This window comes from Myotis nattereri (assembly GCF_964212035.1).
Source record: "Myotis nattereri genome assembly, chromosome: X".
In the NCBI taxonomy this organism is placed as follows: Eukaryota; Metazoa; Chordata; class Mammalia; order Chiroptera; family Vespertilionidae; genus Myotis; species Myotis nattereri.
Genome location: NC_138078.1, coordinates 16928123 through 16949317, shown reverse-complemented (window position 1 = coordinate 16949317; position 21195 = coordinate 16928123). Strand labels below are relative to the sequence as shown.

Genomic DNA, 21195 nt, shown 5'->3' with positions numbered 1-21195 from the left:
ATCTATTTTCCCCCCGACAGAATCTCTCACTCCGTCATTTTCAAAACACTTGACTTTATTAAGGAGTTTACACACAATATTGAAAGCTTAGTGGTATTATTAAATAATCAGTTGTCTTCAAACTATCAGTATGTTTCCAATGCTTTTCAATAAGTATCTTGAACGCTGCATATCTTTAACTTATCTTGAATCTTCTGGTAGTCTGGCACAACTTCTTTTCACTGCAGATCTTAATGAAACTCCTTGGGTTTTTGTTGAAATAGTTTTGATTTGTGTCCTGTGTCTCTATTTTGTTCACCTAACTTGTATTTTTTGGCCATTGTTACAAGAGCTTCTGGGATACTTTGATTTGATCTTTCCAGAATTTTAATCAATTCAGGGGCAGTCTTCCAATCATTTTTCGTCATAAGAGTAATGGACGTGCCAGTCTTCCCTGCTCTTCCAGTACGCCCTACTCTGTGTACATATTCTTCAATGTTTCTTGGGAAATCATAATTATACACATGTGTGATATCATCAACATCAAGACCTCGGGATGCTAAGTCAGTAGAAATCAGTATTTTCACATTTCCACTTCTAAAGTCATTTAATGCCTGCTCACGGTCACTCTGTTCTCTGTTTCCATGCAAGGATTGTACAGATAGGCCTTGGACACTTAAATCGCTGGATAAGTCATCAGCAACAATTTTTCTACTGACAAACACAATGACTTTGTCTTTGGGTGACAGGCTGTGTAGGAATTCTTTTATAAGAGATCGTTTTTCTTCTTCTGTGGTAACAATTATATTTTGCTTCACTGTATTTACAGCAACTAGGTCCAGAGTACCAACATAAACGATCATAGGCTCTTTCAAATAAGTTTGTGAAAGTCGACGAATGGCATCTGGCCAAGTTGCACTTGTCATAATCGTTTGCCGATCTGGGCGCACATCTAATAAAATCTTCATTATCTGAGGTTGAAATCCCATGTCTAGCATCTTATCAGCTTCATCTAAGACTAAGTAGGTTATGCTTCTAAGGTTGACAAAATTATTCATTTGCAGATCATTCAGTCGCCCAGGAGTTGCAATAATGATGTCTATGTCTTTGGCAACGTCTTTTATTTGTTGTTGTCTACTTCCACCACCGTATATACAAATACTTTTAAGATTTTTATATGCATACTTAGAACATTCATTTCCTATCTGGAGAGCTAATTCTCTAGTCGGTGTAAGGACTAGCATGCCGGGACCATTCCTCTGTTCTCTGGGTGTTGGTTGAGAACTGATGTGAATAAGCCCAGGCAATAAATAAGACAAAGTTTTGCCTGTGCCAGTTTGGGCGACTCCTACAAGATCTATCCCTTGTAGAACAATTGGCCACACCTGTGATTGAATTGGCGTTGGCTTTTGAAACCCTGCTTTTTTAATGTTTTTCATTATTTCAGGATAATTCTGGAAAGCGTCCTCAAATTTAATAGTTGGGTTGGGGATAGACCGTTTTTCACCATCTTTCAAATCATCACAAATTATATTGAAGTGTTCCTTCCTCCAAAGGTCTGCCTGCATTGGAGACAGAGAACTTGTTGCTTTGGATTCTATGTAAAAGTCTTTTTTAATGGGTGCTAAGTCTTCCCATCGTCTTTTCTCCCAGTCTGTCACTCTTGCCTTAATTCGATCCCAGTCTATCAATGGTCGAACTTCTCTAACAGTGTTATCTGTGGTTAAGTCTCTTGCAACAGCTGGCTGGGCTGCAGCATTATTAGCAGTGCCTTCTGAATATTGGTGGTTGCTTCCTTGTCTTTCAACAATAGTCTCTATAATTGCTTTGGCCTTTGCTTGCATATCCTTGCTGCCAAAAATGTTTACGTCTGCTTCGGAATCACCCTGTACCGGGAAGATCTGTATTTTCGTGTTTGTCCTACTCTGAATGTCTCTTATTTTTGATCCGCCATGACCAATCACTGTACCAACCAGACTGTTTTTTATTTTAAAAACAAGAGGAGGGCCTTGGGGGCCAGGAGCCCTAGGCTCCAGGTGGCTGGAGGAGCTGCCCCAGCTCTGGCCTCTGCCACCTCTTCCTCCCATGCCATCTCTGTAGGCCCTGCCAGCCCTGGGATCCCTTAGTTTTGGCTCTGCCCACTTCTGCTTTGGGGCCCAGGCCATTGCTACATGGTAGAATTGGTACAGACTTATCGCCTACCGCCAGTTGGGAGATGTGGCCTCGGGTCTCTTTCTCTTCAGGCTCTGGAGAAACAGACCATACTGACTTGTAGATAGGTAGGTATATACCTGTTACCTGGGGAAACATTTAATGTGATGTCACAGAGGGATGGCCTGACCAATCACAGGCTTGGGTTAGGGTGAGGTAAGCAGGTATCTCTGAAGCAAATTTAAAGTGACACTCACTCTCAGAGGTTGAGCCTATAGGCCTTTACAGGACCTTGAGAGTGAGTGTTTCTGCACCATGGGTGTCATAGGTGCCTCCATTGCTCACTTCATTCTAATTTTAGCTCAGTTTGGGAGCAGATTGGAAGCAAGCCATGAACTTATCCACATAGGTTTGCTTTTTTAAAAAAATAAAAAATAAATAAATAAATCAATTATTTCCACAGGAAGAAATATAGTGGATTTGTTTCTTTCCTTAGATCCTTCTTCTTTTGCCAGTTACATCTTCATGGCATTTTTCTCTCTTCAGCAAAAGTTGAAGTTGCACAGAATAGGTTTGATTCACCTTGTATCCTTGTATATGTAAGGACCAGTGTCAAATCCCCTTAAGGTCTCTGTTCATCAGGGTTAAATTCCTAGTTTTCTAAAATATTTCTTTTCTTTTCTTTTTCTTTTTTTTGTTGGCTGTAGGCCTGTCATATATGGCTTTTATTATGTTGAGGTATGATCCTTCTACTCCCGCCTTGCTGAGAGTTTTTATCAAAAATGGGTGTTGGATTTTGTCAAATGCTTTTTCTGCATCAATTGATATGACCATGTGTTTTTTTTTCTTTCAATTTGTTTATGTGATGTATCACGTTTATTGATTTGCGGATATTGTACCATCCTTGCATCCCTGGGATAAATCCTACTTGGTCATGGTGTATGATCTTTCTGATGTACTGCTGGATCCGATTTGCGAAGATTTTGTTGAGGATTTTGGCATCTATGTTCATGAGGGATATTGGCCTGTAATTCTCTTTCATTGTGTTGTCTTTACCTGGTTTTGGTATTAGTGTGATGCTGGCTTCATAGAATGAGCTTGGAAGTGTTCCTTCCTCTTGAATTTTTTGTAGTAGTCTGAGGAGGATAGGTTTTAGTTCTTCCTTGAATGTTTGGTAAAACTCCCCTGTGAAGCCGTCTGGTCCTGGGCTTTTGTTTGCTGGAAGCTTTTTGATGACTGCTTCAAGTTCTTCCATAGTTATTGGCCTATTGAGATTTTTAGATTCTTCCTGATTGAGTTTTGGAATGTTGTATTTTTCTAGGAATTTGTCCATTTCCTCCAGGTTGTCTAGTTTGTTGGAGTAAAGCTGTCCATAGTATTTTTTAACAATCATTTGTATTTCTGTGGGGTCTGTTGTTATTTCGCCTCTATCGTTTCTGATTTTGTTTATTTGGGTCCTCTCTCTTTGCTTCTTGGTGAGTCTGGCTAGAGGTTTGTCAATTTTGTTTATCCTTTCAAAGAACCAGCTCTTGGTTTCATTGATTTTCTGCATTGGTTTTTTTTTTGGTCTCTATGTCATTTATTTCTGCTCTAATCTTTATTATCTCCTTCCTTCTGCTCACTCTGGGCTTTTCTTGTTGCTGTCTTTCTAATTCTTTGAGTTGTAGAGTTAGATGATTTACTACCATTTTTTCTGGTTTTTTGAGGTAGGCCTGTAGAGCTATAAACTTCCCTCTCAGGACTGCCTTCATTGTGTCCCATAGGTTTTGGATTGTTGTGTTTTCATTGTCATTAGTTTCCAGGATGTTTTTGATTTCTTCTTTGATCTCATTGTTAACCCAATCAATATTTAATAACATGCTATTCAGCTTCCAAGTGTTTGAGTATTTGGGGTTGTTTTTATTGTAGTTTATTTCTAATATTATGCCATCGTGGTCTGAGAAGATGCTTTTTATGATTTCAATCTTCTTGAATTTGGGGAGACTTTGCTTGTGACCCAATATGTGGTCTATTTTTGAATATGTCCCATGAGCCTTGAGAAGAAGGTATATTTTGTGGCTTTGGGGTGAAGTGTTCTGAAGATGTCAATTAAGTCCATCTGATCTAGTGAGTCATTTAGGATTGCTGTTTCTTTGCTGAGTTTTTGTCTAGCGGATTTATCCAGTGATGTCAGTGGTGTATTAAAGTCCCCTACTATGATTGGATTGTTGTCGATCTCTCCCCTGATATCTTCCAGGAGTTTTCTTATGTATGTGGGTGCTCCTGCATTGGGTGCATATATGTTTATCAGGGTTATATCTTCTTGTTGTATTGATCCCTTTAGTATTATGAAGTGGCCTTCCTTATCTCTTGTTATGGCCTTCACTTTGAGGTCTATTTTGTCTATATAAGTATTGCTACCCCAGCTTTTTTTTCATTTCCATTTGCCTGAAAGAGTCCCTTCTAATGAGGTGGGTCTCTTGTAGACAGCAAATATATGGGTCATGTTTTCTTATCCATTCAGCCACTCGATGTCTTTTGATTGGACCATTTAGTCCATTTACGTTTAAAGTTATTATTGAAAGGTACTTGTTTGTAGCCATTTCTATTTTTTTTTTTGTGGCTGTTTTCTTTCTGCGCTTTTTAGTTCTTCTTTTTACACCAGTCCCTTTAGCATTTCTTGCATTGCTGGCTTGGTGGTGACAAACTCCCTTAGCCTTTTTTTGTCTGTGAAGCTTCTTATTTCCCCTTCAATTCTGAATGATAGCCTTGCTGGATCGAGTATTCTTGGACTCGGTCCTTTGCTTTGCATCACTTTGTAAATTTCCATCCGTTCTTTTCTGGCCTGATGTGTTTCTGTTGAGAAATCATTTGATAATCTAATGGGAGATCCCTTGTATGTAACTTTCCGTCTCTCTCTTGCAGCCTGTAAGATTCTCTCTTTGTCCTGAACATTTGCCATGGTAATTATGATGTGTCTTGGTGTGGGTCTTTTCGGGTTCACCTTGTTTGGGACTCTCTGGGCTTGTGTGACTTTTTTCTTCCCCACCTCAGGGAAGTTTTCTGATATTATTTCTTCGAATAGGTTTTCTAATCCTTGTTCATCTTTCTGCTGTTCTGGCACCCCTATTATTCGTATGTTGTTTCGTTTCATGTTGTCCCAAAGCTCCCTTAGGCTCTCCTCCTGTCTTTTTATTTTTTTTCTCCAATTGCAGTACATTTTGGGTGTGTTTTGCTTCCTTGTCTTCTAATTCACTAACTCGGTCCTCCGCTTCTCCTAGTCTACTGTTGATACTTTCCATGGTGTTTTTTATTGCAGCTATATCACTCTTCATTTCTTCTTGGGTCTTACTTAAGTTGTTGGTTTTTTCATCTGATTCTTCTAGCTTCTTCCATATGTTATTGATTTTTTCATCTGTTTCTTCTTGCTCCTTGCAGAAGTTGTTGATTTTTTCCTCCATCCGGTTTATGCACTCTGGGACCCTTACTCTGAATTCTTTTTCTGTCATGTTGCATGCCTCTGTATTACTTAGCTGCTTTTCTGGAGAGTCGTCCTTCTCTTTCCTTTGGGGGTTTCTTTGTCTACCCATGTTTGATCTCACTGACATATCTAGACGTTGAGTCGTTCAGTGGCTGCTCCCTGGGTGGCAGTGACTCCTTGGTCTGTGGTTGCTCTTCGGGCGGTTGCGGTGGCAGCTGCTCTTCAGTTGGCAGCAGCTCCTCTGGTGGGTGCTGTTCACAGCTGTGGTGGCTCTTCTGGCTGGTGGGGGGAGGTTTCACGTACAGCTGCTGTTCCTCAGCAGAGGGTGTGGTGCTCAGGAGGCTGCTGTTGCTTGGATCGGCTGCGTTGATTTAAAGGCACAAAATACAACACAACAAGGCGCCACATACCAGGCACTTAGTCCTGCCAGGTATTCACGAGAGTGTTGAATTTCCCTGCGATACACTGTTCCTCTGTGTTGTAAACCACAGTCCTTATTTTAAAGCAGGCCGTATTTGTTTCCCAGACTGCCTTTTTTTGTGTTTAGCAAAGAGTCAGTTTGTGGCTCAGCCTCTGGGTGGCAGTGTTCTGGGGTTGACCTCAGAGGCTATACGGCTTCTCTATCGCACTTAAAGCTGGTTTGGGGAGGTCAAATATCCAGAGCTGTCTCTTTAATTGTTACCCTGCTCTCTAAAATATTTCCTGATATGTCATGGTTTCCATGATGCACATCATCCTGTTCCTTCTCCATTGGGAATGATTCATTGAGGAGCTTTTGTGATATGGCACATAGAACTACACAAATCAGCAGAAATGGCCTGAACTTTATATGTATTCATTACTGAGCATGACTGTTGTACTCATTCTACCTATGAAGTCAAGACACAAAGCCCCTCACTGGAACATGATGGGCATTTGAGTCCATTCTTCCTCGTCCTGTACTTACATGATTGATTTTTCATTTCTTTCTTTAACTAAAAGTAGGCTTTACATTTATCATTTATAGTCACCCTATGGTCAATTGCAGCACCTGCCAGGCCTCATGGCGGCGGGATCAGCGGAGAGGGGAAGCCTCCCGGCCGTGGAATCAGCTGAGCCAGGAGGCCTCAGGGCCCCGGGATCAGCTGAGCCATGAGGCCTCAGGGCCCTGGGATCAGCAGAGATGAGAGGCCTCAGGGCCCCCGGGATCAGCGGAGCCGGGAGGCTTCAGGGCCCCGGGATCAGCGGAGCCGAGAGGCCTCAGGGTCCTGGGATCAGCAGAGTGGGGAAGCCTCCAGGCCCCGGAATCGGCTGAGCCAGGAGGCCTCAGGGCCCCGGGATCAGCGGAGCCAAGAGGCCTCAGGGCCCCGGGATCAGCGGAGCCGAGAGGCCTCAGGGCCCCAAGATCAGCGAGCCAAGAGGCCTCAGTGCTCCGGGAACAGCAGAGCCGAGAGGCCTCAGAGCCCCGGCATCAGCGGAGCTGAGAGGCCTCCAGGCAGCGGGATCAGCGGAGCTGTGAGGCAGCGCCCGCCCTGGAGCCAGCGCCCAGGCCCCTAGATTTACCACAGGCCCCTTCACCCCTGCCCTTGCCCCGCCTCCACCGCCGCCCCCCTGTCCAGCTGCTGCCCCGCCTGCCTCACTTGTTGAAGTCCAAATCTTAGGCCAGCCTCCTGCAGCTGCTGGCAGGGGCCGCCACCCAGGGGGCTCCCCCAGCCCCCATCTGCAGCCTGTCGGAACTCTGCTTGGCTGCCACAGCCACAGGCGCATCAGGACCACCCTGCTGCTTAACTCCCAGGCCCTGAGCACAGTGTGGAGCCGCCATGCCTGGAGGGCGGGCACACGTGTGCCTGGTGCAGCGGGACTTGCTGGGGAGCCGCCCGCCTTCCCGGCCGAGCCTTAGGCCCGTCGCCCAACGTGGAAGGGCCGCAGCGGCCACCAGGCCCTGAAGGCTGCCCTGAAAGTCACACAAAGACAGCCTTCTACTGGAGGGCAGGCATGTGGTGCTCCAGGAAGATGCCGGAGGTAGGGAAGGAAGGTCATGGAAGGGAACAATTGCAAGAGGAGATCCCGAAGGTTCTGAAAGCAGAGGACCAGCTCCTTGCAGACCTGAACTCTGTGTGGGCCTCCTTATCGGCCCTGGCGGTGGGAGACACAGGAGGAGGTGATGGAGCGGGGCTGCGCCCAACGAAGACTCAGAGGAAGCAACGTGTGGACAGGGCCAGGCGGAGCAGGCAGGCCCGTGTGATGCCCGCTGGAGCGCAGCCAGACCCCAAGGCGACCACCAAGCCAGGCCCCAGGGAGAAGGGAGCAGATGCCACTCCACTCTCTGGAGAAGACCATTGAGCAGAAAACTAAAGAAACCGATTTTACATCATTTCCCAGGTGGAGAACAGTTGGCATGTAAGCCCCTGACCAGTGCCCAGCCTCTCCTCTGTCTGTCTATGTCACTCTTAGGTACCATGTTCTTTGTTCTCTCTTAACTGCAACTCATTTTTAAACTAGATTGCTTTTAAAAGAAGACTAAATAAAGTTTCCCTTAAGTTATTTAGGTGGTGCTGGGGCTGCTGGGGCTGCTGGGGGCCTAATAGAAGACACAAACATGCAGCGGGGGGCCTGTACCCAGCAGCCCCAAGGCCCACCACCTTGGTGCTGGGGCTACTGGGGCCCTGATCAGAGACCCCCAGCACCAAAATCAGAGACACAAACCCGCAGGCCCGGCACCCAGCAGACCCCAGGCCTTCGCGGCAGCGCTAAGGAGCAGCAAGCCGAGCGGTAGGAAGCAGCAAGCAGGTGGGCAGTAAGGAGGGAGGGGTCCCAGAATGCTAGAGGGCACATGCGGGGCTAAGGGACCCCCCACCCATCCCCAGTGCACGAATTTCCTGCACCGGGCCCCTAGTTTAATATAACCACCTGAATTTACTAGTGAAGAAAGTGAGAGCTCCAAAGTCAAGACCATTTTTACCAATGGTTGGTAACAAAATTTGTACGAAAATATGATTTGCACTGAGTCAGGCACCCTGTTCTGTTAGTCACATCTGTTGGGAAAAAAATAGAATTTGGGAATCTTCTAGAAGATTTAGCAGTTATCCTATATAATAAAAAGCTAATATGCAAATTGTCCCCTTGACTGGGAGTTTGACCAGTAGTTGGACCAGGGGATGGGGCCAGCCAGCCAACCACCTATGGCTCCGCCCCTTAGCTGGCCCTGCCCCTGATTGGCCCCCCCCACCCCAATCAGGGGCGGGGCCGACCAGCCAACCACCTGCGGCCCCTCCCCCCGGCTGGCCCCATCCCCAATCGGCCCCCCCATCAGGGGCAAGCCAGCTGGCCAACCTTCCACATCCCTCCTCCCCCCCCCCCAGGCCACCCGGCTTGATGGCCCCGATTGGGGCGGGCTGGCCAGATCCCACCCATTCACAAATTTGTGCACTGGGCCTCTAGTTTTCTTATGAACTAAAATAATTAGGTAAGTACATTGCAGATATTTTTAGGGATTATTGTGGCACTGATCACTGGGTGAAAATGGAATATATTGACTGGGATAAGCTTGATAAAAACTATGTTTCATTTCAGTACAACTATTTTAAAACAAGAAAAGTGCCATTGTTGTCTACTACCAAGTCTTTTAGAGAAGACACAGATGGACATAGCAGGCTATAATAGAATCTAAACTTTAACCAACACATAATATCTATTTTCCCCCCGACAGAATCTCTCACTCCGTCATTTTCAAAACACTTGACTTTATTAAGGAGTTTACACACAATATTGAAAGCTTAGTGGTATTATTAAATAATCAGTTGTCTTCAAACTATCAGTATGTTTCCAATGCTTTTCAATAAGTATCTTGAACGCTGCATATCTTTAACTTATCTTGAATCTTCTGGTAGTCTGGCACAACTTCTTTTCACTGCAGATCTTAATGAAACTCCTTGGGTTTTTGTTGAAATAGTTTTGATTTGTGTCCTGTGTCTCTATTTTGTTCACCTAACTTGTATTTTTTGGCCATTGTTACAAGAGCTTCTGGGATACTTTGATTTGATCTTTCCAGAATTTTAATCAATTCAGGGGCAGTCTTCCAATCATTTTTCGTCATAAGAGTAATGGACGTGCCAGTCTTCCCTGCTCTTCCAGTACGCCCTACTCTGTGTACATATTCTTCAATGTTTCTTGGGAAATCATAATTATACACATGTGTGATATCATCAACATCAAGACCTCGGGATGCTAAGTCAGTAGAAATCAGTATTTTCACATTTCCACTTCTAAAGTCATTTAATGCCTGCTCACGGTCACTCTGTTCTCTGTTTCCATGCAAGGATTGTACAGATAGGCCTTGGACACTTAAATCGCTGGATAAGTCATCAGCAACAATTTTTCTACTGACAAACACAATGACTTTGTCTTTGGGTGACAGGCTGTGTAGGAATTCTTTTATAAGAGATCGTTTTTCTTCTTCTGTGGTAACAATTATATTTTGCTTCACTGTATTTACAGCAACTAGGTCCAGAGTACCAACATAAACGATCATAGGCTCTTTCAAATAAGTTTGTGAAAGTCGACGAATGGCATCTGGCCAAGTTGCACTTGTCATAATCGTTTGCCGATCTGGGCGCACATCTAATAAAATCTTCATTATCTGAGGTTGAAATCCCATGTCTAGCATCTTATCAGCTTCATCTAAGACTAAGTAGGTTATGCTTCTAAGGTTGACAAAATTATTCATTTGCAGATCATTCAGTCGCCCAGGAGTTGCAATAATGATGTCTATGTCTTTGGCAACGTCTTTTATTTGTTGTTGTCTACTTCCACCACCGTATATACAAATACTTTTAAGATTTTTATATGCATACTTAGAACATTCATTTCCTATCTGGAGAGCTAATTCTCTAGTCGGTGTAAGGACTAGCATGCCGGGACCATTCCTCTGTTCTCTGGGTGTTGGTTGAGAACTGATGTGAATAAGCCCAGGCAATAAATAAGACAAAGTTTTGCCTGTGCCAGTTTGGGCGACTCCTACAAGATCTATCCCTTGTAGAACAATTGGCCACACCTGTGATTGAATTGGCGTTGGCTTTTGAAACCCTGCTTTTTTAATGTTTTTCATTATTTCAGGATAATTCTGGAAAGCGTCCTCAAATTTAATAGTTGGGTTGGGGATAGACCGTTTTTCACCATCTTTCAAATCATCACAAATTATATTGAAGTGTTCCTTCCTCCAAAGGTCTGCCTGCATTGGAGACAGAGAACTTGTTGCTTTGGATTCTATGTAAAAGTCTTTTTTAATGGGTGCTAAGTCTTCCCATCGTCTTTTCTCCCAGTCTGTCACTCTTGCCTTAATTCGATCCCAGTCTATCAATGGTCGAACTTCTCTAACAGTGTTATCTGTGGTTAAGTCTCTTGCAACAGCTGGCTGGGCTGCAGCATTATTAGCAGTGCCTTCTGAATATTGGTGGTTGCTTCCTTGTCTTTCAACAATAGTCTCTATAATTGCTTTGGCCTTTGCTTGCATATCCTTGCTGCCAAAAATGTTTACGTCTGCTTCGGAATCACCCTGTACCGGGAAGATCTGTATTTTCGTGTTTGTCCTACTCTGAATGTCTCTTATTTTTGATCCGCCATGACCAATCACTGTACCAACCAGACTGTTTTTTATTTTAAAAACAAGAGGAGGGCCTTGGGGGCCAGGAGCCCTAGGCTCCAGGTGGCTGGAGGAGCTGCCCCAGCTCTGGCCTCTGCCACCTCTTCCTCCCCTGCCATCTCTGTAGGCCCTGCCAGCCCTGGGATCCCTTAGTTTTGGCTCTGCCCACTTCTGCTTTGGGGCCCAGGCCATTGCTACATGGTAGAATTGGTACAAACTTATCGCCTACCGCCAGTTGGGAGATGTGGCCTCGGGTCTCTTTCTCTTCAGGCTCTGGAGAAACAGACCATACTGACTTGTAGATAGGTAGGTATATACCTGTTACCTGGGGAAACATTTAATGTGATGTCACAGAGGGATGGCCTGACCAATCACAGGCTTGGGTTAGGGTGAGGTAAGCAGGTATCTCTGAAGCAAATTTAAAGTGACACTCACTCTCAGAGGTTGAGCCTATAGGCCTTTACAGGACCTTGAGAGTGAGTGTTTCTGCACCATGGGTGTCATAGGTGCCTCCATTGCTCACTTCATTCTAATTTTAGCTCAGTTTGGGAGCAGATTGGAAGCAAGCCATGAACTTATCCACATAGGTTTGCTTTTTTAAAAAAATAAAAAATAAATAAATCAATCAATTATTTCCACAGGAAGAAATATAGTGGATTTGTTTCTTTCCTTAGATCCTTCTTCTTTTGCCAGTTACATCTTCATGGCATTTTTCTCTCTTCAGCAAAAGTTGAAGTTGCACAGAATAGGTTTGATTCACCTTGTATCCTTGTATATGTAAGGACCAGTGTCAAATCCCCTTAAGGTCTCTGTTCATCAGGGTTAAATTCCTAGTTTTCTAAAATATTTCTTTTCTTTTCTTTTTCTTTTTTTTGTTGGCTGTAGGCCTGTCATATATGGCTTTTATTATGTTGAGGTATGATCCTTCTACTCCCGCCTTGCTGAGAGTTTTTATCAAAAATGGGTGTTGGATTTTGTCAAATGCTTTTTCTGCATCAATTGATATGACCATGTGTTTTTTTTTCTTTCAATTTGTTTATGTGATGTATCACGTTTATTGATTTGCGGATATTGTACCATCCTTGCATCCCTGGGATAAATCCTACTTGGTCATGGTGTATGATCTTTCTGATGTACTGCTGGATCCGATTTGCGAAGATTTTGTTGAGGATTTTGGCATCTATGTTCATGAGGGATATTGGCCTGTAATTCTCTTTCATTGTGTTGTCTTTACCTGGTTTTGGTATTAGTGTGATGCTGGCTTCATAGAATGAGCTTGGAAGTGTTCCTTCCTCTTGAATTTTTTGTAGTAGTCTGAGGAGGATAGGTTTTAGTTCTTCCTTGAATGTTTGGTAAAACTCCCCTGTGAAGCCGTCTGGTCCTGGGCTTTTGTTTGCTGGAAGCTTTTTGATGACTGCTTCAAGTTCTTCCATAGTTATTGGCCTATTGAGATTTTTAGATTCTTCCTGATTGAGTTTTGGAATGTTGTATTTTTCTAGGAATTTGTCCATTTCCTCCAGGTTGTCTAGTTTGTTGGAGTAAAGCTGTCCATAGTATTTTTTAACAATCATTTGTATTTCTGTGGGGTCTGTTGTTATTTCGCCTCTATCGTTTCTGATTTTGTTTATTTGGGTCCTCTCTCTTTGCTTCTTGGTGAGTCTGGCTAGAGGTTTGTCAATTTTGTTTATCCTTTCAAAGAACCAGCTCTTGGTTTCATTGATTTTCTGCATTGGTTTTTTTTTTTGGTCTCTATGTCATTTATTTCTGCTCTAATCTTTATTATCTCCTTCCTTCTGCTCACTCTGGGCTTTTCTTGTTGCTGTCTTTCTAATTCTTTGAGTTGTAGAGTTAGATGATTTACTACCATTTTTTCTGGTTTTTTGAGGTAGGCCTGTAGAGCTATAAACTTCCCTCTCAGGACTGCCTTCATTGTGTCCCATAGGTTTTGGATTGTTGTGTTTTCATTGTCATTAGTTTCCAGGATGTTTTTGATTTCTTCTTTGATCTCATTGTTAACCCAATCAATATTTAATAACATGCTATTCAGCTTCCAAGTGTTTGAGTATTTGGGGTTGTTTTTATTGTAGTTTATTTCTAATATTATGCCATCGTGGTCTGAGAAGATGCTTTTTATGATTTCAATCTTCTTGAATTTGGGGAGACTTTGCTTGTGACCCAATATGTGGTCTATTTTTGAATATGTCCCATGAGCCTTGAGAAGAAGGTATATTTTGTGGCTTTGGGGTGAAGTGTTCTGAAGATGTCAATTAAGTCCATCTGATCTAGTGAGTCATTTAGGATTGCTGTTTCTTTGCTGAGTTTTTGTCTAGCGGATTTATCCAGTGATGTCAGTGGTGTATTAAAGTCCCCTACTATGATTGGATTGTTGTCGATCTCTCCCCTGATATCTTCCAGGAGTTTTCTTATGTATGTGGGTGCTCCTGCATTGGGTGCATATATGTTTATCAGGGTTATATCCTCTTGTTGTATTGATCCCTTTAGTATTATGAAGTGGCCTTCCTTATCTCTTGTTATGGCCTTCACTTTGAGGTCTATTTTGTCTATATAAGTATTGCTACCCCAGCTTTTTTTTCATTTCCATTTGGCTGAAAGAGTCCCTTCTAATGAGGTGGGTCTCTTGTAGACAGCAAATATATGGGTCATGTTTTCTTATCCATTCAGCCACTCGATGTCTTTTGATTGGACCATTTAGTCCATTTACGTTTAAAGTTATTATTGAAAGGTACTTGTTTGTAGCCATTTCTATTTTTTTTTTTTTTGTGGCTGTTTTCTTTCTGCGCTTTTTAGTTCTTTTTACACCAGTCCCTTTAGCATTTCTTGCATTGCTGGCTTGGTGGTGATAAACTCCCTTAGCCTTTTTTTGTCTGTGAAGCTTCTTATTTCCCCTTCAATTCTGAATGATAGCCTTGCTGGATCGAGTATTCTTGGACTCGGTCCTTTGCTTTGCATCACTTTGTAAATTTCCATCCGTTCTTTTCTGGCCTGATGTGTTTCTGTTGAGAAATCATTTGATAATCTAATGGGAGATCCCTTGTATGTAACTTTCCGTCTCTCTCTTGCAGCCTGTAAGATTCTCTCTTTGTCCTGAACATTTGCCATGGTAATTATGATGTGTCTTGGTGTGGGTCTTTTCGGGTTCACCTTGTTTGGGACTCTCTGGGCTTGTGTGACTTTTTTCTTCCCCACCTCAGGGAAGTTTTCTGATATTATTTCTTCGAATAGGTTTTCTAATCCTTGTTCATCTTTCTGCTGTTCTGGCACCCCTATTATTCGTATGTTGTTTCGTTTCATGTTGTCCCAAAGCTCCCTTAGGCTCTCCTCCTGTCTTTTTATTTTTTTTCTCCAATTGCAGTACATTTTGGGTGTGTTTTGCTTCCTTGTCTTCTAATTCACTAACTCGGTCCTCCGCTTCTCCTAGTCTACTGTTGATACTTTCCATGGTGTTTTTTATTGCAGCTATATCACTCTTCATTTCTTCTTGGGTCTTACTTAAGTTGTTGGTTTTTTCATCTGATTCTTCTAGCTTCTTCCATATGTTATTGATTTTTTCATCTGTTTCTTCTTGCTCCTTGCAGAAGTTGTTGATTTTTTCCTCCATCCGGTTTATGCACTCTGGGACCCTTACTCTGAATTCTTTTTCTGTCATGTTGCATGCCTCTGTATTACTTAGCTGCTTTTCTGGAGAGTCGTCCTTCTCTTTCCTTTGGGGGTTTCTTTGTCTACCCATGTTTGATCTCACTGACATATCTAGACGTTGAGTCGTTCAGTGGCTGCTCCCTGGGTGGCAGTGACTCCTTGGTCTGTGGTTGCTCTTCGGGCGGTTGCGGTGGCAGCTGCTCTTCAGTTGGCAGCAGCTCCTCTGGTGGGTGCTGTTCACAGCTGTGGTGGCTCTTCTGGCTGGTGGGGGGAGGTTTCACGTACAGCTGCTGTTCCTCAGCAGAGGGTGTGGTGCTCAGGAGGCTGCTGTTGCTTGGATCGGCTGCGTTGATTTAAAGGCACAAAATACAACACAACAAGGCGCCACATACCAGGCACTTAGTCCTGCCAGGTATTCACGAGAGTGTTGAATTTCCCTGCGATACACTGTTCCTCTGTGTTGTAAACCACAGTCCTTATTTTAAAGCAGGCCGTATTTGTTTCCCAGACTGCCTTTTTTTGTGTTTAGCAGAGTCAGTTTGTGGCTCAGCCTCTGGGTGGCAGTGTTCTGGGGTTGACCTCAGAGGCTATACGGCTTCTCTATCGCACTTAAAGCTGGTTTGGGGAGGTCAAATATCCAGAGCTGTCTCTTTAATTGTTACCCTGCTCTCTAAAATATTTCCTGATATGTCATGGTTTCCATGATGCACATCATCCTGTTCCTTCTCCATTGGGAATGATTCATTGAGGAGCTTTTGTGATATGGCACATAGAACTACACAAATCAGCAGAAATGGCCTGAACTTTATATGTATTCATTACTGAGCATGACTGTTGTACTCATTCTACCTATGAAGTCAAGACTCAAAGCCCCTCACTGGAACATGATGGGCATTTGAGTCCATTCTTCCTCGTCCTGTACTTACATGATTGATTTTTCATTTCTTTCTTTAACTAAAAGTAGGCTTTACATTTATCATTTATAGTCACCCTATGGTCAATTGCAGCACCTGCCAGGCCTCATGGCGGCGGGATCAGCGGAGAGGGGAAGCCTCCCGGCCCTGGAATCAGCTGAGCCAGGAGGCCTCAGGGCCCCGGGATCAGCTGAGCCATGAGGCCTCAGGGCCCTGGGATCAGCAGAGATGAGAGGCCTCAGGGCCCCCGGGATCAGCGGAGCCGGGAGGCTTCAGGGCCCCGGGATCAGCGGAGCCGAGAGGCCTCAGGGTCCTGGGATCAGCAGAGTGGGGAAGCCTCCAGGCCCCGGAATCGGCTGAGCCAGGAGGCCTCAGGGCCCCGGGATCAGCGGAGCCAAGAGGCCTCAGGGCCCTGGGATCAGCGGAGCCGAGAGGCCTCAGGGCCCCAAGATCAGCGAGCCAAGAGGCCTCAGTGCTCCGGGAACAGCAGAGCCGAGAGGCCTCAGAGCCCCGGCATCAGCGGAGCTGAGAGGCCTCCAGGCAGCGGGATCAGCGGAGCCGTGAGGCAGCGCCCACCCTGGAGCCAGCGCCCAGGCCCCTAGATTTACCACAGGCCCCTTCACCCCTGCCCTTGCCCCGCCTCCACCGCCGCCCCCCTGTCCAGCTGCTGCCCCGCCTGCCTCACTTGCTGAAGTCCAAATCTTAGGCCAGCCTCCTGCAGCTGCTGGCAGGGGCCGCCACCCAGGGGGCTCCCCCAGCCCCCATCTGCAGCCTGTCGGAACTCTGCTTGGCTGCCACAGCCACAGGCGCATCAGGACCACCCTGCTGCTTAACTCCCAGGCCCTGAGCACAGTGTGGAGCCGCCATGCCTGGAGGGCGGGCACACGTGTGCCTGGTGCAGCGGGACTTGCTGGGGAGCCGCCCGCCTTCCCGGCCGAGCCTTAGGCCCGTCGCCCAACGTGGAAGGGCCGCAGCGGCCACCAGGCCCTGAAGGCTGCCCTGAAAGTCACACAAAGACAGCCTTCTACTGGAGGGCAGGCATGTGGTGCTCCAGGAAGATGCCGGAGGTAGGGAAGGAAGGTCATGGAAGGGAACAATTGCAAGAGGAGATCCCGAAGGTTCTGAAAGCAGAGGACCAGCTCCTTGCAGACCTGAACTCTGTGTGGGCCTCCTTATCGGCCCTGGCGGTGGGAGACACAGGAGGAGGTGATGGACCGGGGCTGCGCCCAACGAAGACTCAGAGGAAGCAACGTGTGGACAGGGCCAGTCGGAGCAAGCAGGCCCGTGCGATGCCCGCTGGAGCGCAGCCAGACCCCAAGGCGACCACCAAGCCAGGCCCCAGGGAGAAGGGAGCAGATGCCACTCCACTCTCTGGAGAAGACCATTGAGCAGAAAACTAAAGAAACCGACTTTACATCATTTCCCAGGTGGAGAACAGTTGGCATGTAAGCCCCTGACCAGTGCCCAGCCTCTCCTCTGTCTGTCTATGTCACTCTTAGGTACCATGTTCTTTGTTCTCTCTTAACTGCAACTCATTTTTAAACTAGATTGCTTTTAAAAGAAGACTAAATAAAGTTTCCCTTAAGTTATTTAGGTGGTGCTGGGGCTGCTGGGGCTGCTGGGGCTGCTGGGGGCCTGATAGAAGACACAAACATGCAGCGGGGGGCCTGTACCCAGCAGCCCCAAGGCCCACCACCTTGGTGCTGGGGCTGCTGGGGCCCTGATCAGAGACCCCCAGCACCAAAATCAGAGACACAAACCCGCAGGCCCGGCACCCAGCAGACCCCAGGCCTTCGCGGCAGCGCTAAGGAGCAGCAAGCCGAGCGGTAGGAAGCAGCAAGCAGGTGGGCAGTAAGGAGGGAGGGGTCCCAGAATGCTAGAGGGCACATGCGGGGCTAAGGGACCCCCCACCCATCCCCAGTGCACGAATTTCCTGCACCGGGCCCCTAGTTTAATATAACCACCTGAATTTACTAGTGAAGAAAGTGAGAGCTCCAAAGTCAAGACCATTTTTACCAATGGTTGGTAACAAAATTTGTACGAAAATATGATTTGCACTGAGTCAGGCACCCTGTTCTGTTAGTCACATCTGTTGGGAAAAAAATAGAATTTGGGAATCTTCTAGAAGATTTAGCAGTTATCCTATATAATAAAAAGCTAATATGCAAATTGTCCCCTTGACTGGGAGTTTGACCAGTAGTTGGACCAGGGGATGGGGCCAGCCAGCCAACCACCTATGGCTCCGCCCCTTAGCTGGCCCTGCCCCTGATTGGCCCCCCCCACCCCAATCAGGGGCGGGGCCGACCAGCCAACCACCTGCGGCCCCTCCCCCCGGCTGGCCCCATCCCCAATCGGCCCCCCCATCAGGGGCAAGCCAGCTGGCCAACCTTCCACATCCCTCCTCCCCCCCCCCCAGGCCACCCGGCTTGATGGCCCCGATTGGGGCGGGCTGGCCAGATCCCACCCATTCACAAATTTGTGCACTGGGCCTCTAGTTTTCTTATGAATTAAAATAATTAGGTAAGTACATTGCAGATATTTTTAGGGATTATTGTGGCACTGATCACTGGGTGAAAATGGAATATATTGACTGGGATAAGCTTGATAAAAACTATGTTTCATTTCAGTACAACTATTTTAAAACAAGAAAAGTGCCATTGTTGTCTACTACCAAGTCTTTTAGAGAAGACACAGATGGACATAGCAGGCTATAATAGAATCTAAACTTTAACCAACACATAATATCTATTTTCCCCCCGACAGAATCTCTCACTCCGTCATTTTCAAAACACTTGACTTTATTAAGGAGTTTACACACAATATTGAAAGCTTAGTGGTATTATTAAATAATCAGTTGTCTTCAAACTATCAGTATGTTTCCAATGCTTTTCAATAAGTATCTTGAACGCTGCATATCTTTAACTTATCTTGAATCTTCTGGTAGTCTGGCACAACTTCTTTTCACTGCAGATCTTAATGAAACTCCTTGGGTTTTTGTTGAAATAGTTTTGATTTGTGTCCTGTGTCTCTATTTTGTTCACCTAACTTGTATTTTTTGGCCATTGTTACAAGAGCTTCTGGGATACTTTGATTTGATCTTTCCAGAATTTTAATCAATTCAGGGGCAGTCTTCCAATCATTTTTCGTCATAAGAGTAATGGACGTGCCAGTCTTCCCTGCTCTTCCAGTACGCCCTACTCTGTGTACATATTCTTCAATGTTTCTTGGGAAATCATAATTATACACATGTGTGATATCATCAACATCAAGACCTCGGGATGCTAAGTCAGTAGAAATCAGTATTTTCACATTTCCACTTCTAAAGTCATTTAATGCCTGCTCACGGTCACTCTGTTCTCTGTTTCCATGCAAGGATTGTACAGATAGGCCTTGGACACTTAAATCGCTGGATAAGTCATCAGCAACAATTTTTCTACTGACAAACACAATGACTTTGTCTTTGGGTGACAGGCTGTGTAGGAATTCTTTTATAAGAGATCGTTTTTCTTCTTCTGTGGTAACAATTATATTTTGCTTCACTGTATTTACAGCAACTAGGTCCAGAGTACCAACATAAACGATCATAGGCTCTTTCAAATAAGTTTGTGAAAGTCGACGAATGGCATCTGGCCAAGTTGCACTTGTCATAATCGTTTGCCGATCTGGGCGCACATCTAATAAAATCTTCATTATCTGAGGTTGAAATCCCATGTCTAGCATCTTATCAGCTTCATCTAAGACTAAGTAGGTTATGCTTCTAAGGTTGACAAAATTATTCATTTGCAGATCATTCAGTCGCCCAGGAGTTGCAATAATGATGTCTATGTCTTTGGCAACGTCTTTTATTTGTTGTTGTCTACTTCCACCACCGTATATACAAATACTTTTAAGATTTTTATATGCATACTTAGAACATTCATTTCCTATCTGGAGAGCTAATTCTCTAGTCGGTGTAAGGACTAGCATGCCGGGACCATTCCTCTGTTCTCTGGGTGTTGGTTGAGAACTGATGTGAATAAGCCCAGGCAATAAATAAGACAAAGTTTTGCCTGTGCCAGTTTGGGCGACTCCTACAAGATCTATCCCTTGTAGAACAATTGGCCACACCTGTGATTGAATTGGCGTTGGCTTTTGAAACCCTGCTTTTTTAATGTTTTTCATTATTTCAGGATAATTCTGGAAAGCGTCCTCAAATTTAATAGTTGGGTTGGGGATAGACCGTTTTTCACCATCTTTCAAATCATCACAAATTATATTGAAGTGTTCCTTCCTCCAAAGGTCTGCCTGCATTGGAGACAGAGAACTTGTTGCTTTGGATTCTATGTAAAAGTCTTTTTTAATGGGTGCTAAGTCTTCCCATCGTCTTTTCTCCCAGTCTGTCACTCTTGCCTTAATTCGATCCCAGTCTATCAATGGTCGAACTTCTCTAACAGTGTTATCTGTGGTTAAGTCTCTTGCAACAGCTGGCTGGGCTGCAGCATTATTAGCAGTGCCTTCTGAATATTGGTGGTTGCTTCCTTGTCTTTCAACAATAGTCTCTATAATTGCTTTGGCCTTTGCTTGCATATCCTTGCTGCCAAAAATGTTTACGTCTGCTTCGGAATCACCCTGTACCGGGAAGATCTGTATTTTCGTGTTTGTCCTACTCTGAATGTCTCTTATTTTTGATCTGCCATGACCAATCACTGTACCAACCAGACTGTTTTTTATTTTAAAAACAAGAGGAGGGCGTGGGGGCCAGGAGCCCTAGGCTCCAGGTGGCTGGAGGAGCTGCCCCAGCTCTGGCCTCTGCCACCTCTTCCTCCCCTGCCATCTCTGTAGGCCCTGCCAGCCCTGGGATCCCTTAGTTTTGGCTCTGCCCACTTCTGCTTTGGGGCCCAGGCCATTGCTACATGGTAGAATTGGTACAGACTTATCGCCTACCGCCAGTTGGGAGATGTGGCCTCGGGTCTCTTTCTCTTCAGGCTCTGGAGAAACAGACCATACTGACTTGTAGATAGGTAGGTATATACCTGTTACCTGGGGAAACATTTAATGTGATGTCACAGAGGGATGGCCTGACCAATCACAGGCTTGGGTTAGGGTGAGGTAAGCAGGTATCTCTGAAGCAAATTTAAAGTGACACTCACTCTCAGAGGTTGAGCCTATAGGCCTTTACAGGACCTTGAGAGTGAGTGTTTCTGCACCATGGGTGTCATAGGTGCCTCCATTGCTCACTTCATTCTAATTTTAGCTCAGTTTGGGAGCAGATTGGAAGCAAGCCATGAACTTATCCACATAGGTTTGCTTTTTTAAAAAAATAAAAAATAAATAAATCAATCAATTATTTCCACAGGAAGAAATATAGTGGATTTGTTTCTTTCCTTAGATCCTTCTTCTTTTGCCAGTTACATCTTCATGGCATTTTTCTCTCT

At 45.0% G+C, this 21195-nt stretch overlaps 2 protein-coding genes and 1 pseudogene across 3 annotated transcripts; all 3 read right to left on the bottom strand.

The window, feature by feature from the left end:
- Nucleotides 1-230: 230 nt before the first annotated feature.
- Nucleotides 231-2144, bottom strand: LOC308512055 (putative ATP-dependent RNA helicase DDX53; the record flags this gene model as incomplete). The annotated part of the gene is made up of 1 exon (XM_081081852.1): nucleotides 231-2144. One exon carries the CDS (start codon nucleotides 2142-2144, stop codon nucleotides 231-233), a length of 1914 nt encoding a protein of 637 aa, XP_080937978.1.
- Nucleotides 2145-9488: 7344 nt separating this feature from the next.
- LOC308536007 (putative ATP-dependent RNA helicase DDX53) lies at nucleotides 9489-11402 on the bottom strand (the record flags this gene model as incomplete). Its single annotated transcript, XM_081115017.1, has 1 exon — nucleotides 9489-11402. The coding sequence occupies one exon, from the start codon at nucleotides 11400-11402 to the stop codon at nucleotides 9489-9491; it is 1914 nt and encodes a 637-aa protein (XP_080971143.1).
- A 7352-nt stretch (nucleotides 11403-18754) lies between these two features.
- Nucleotides 18755-20667, bottom strand: LOC308511512 (putative ATP-dependent RNA helicase DDX53; annotated as a pseudogene). Its single transcript has one exon. The product of its transcript is annotated as a putative ATP-dependent RNA helicase DDX53 (transcript).
- Nucleotides 20668-21195: the final 528 nt, after the last annotated feature.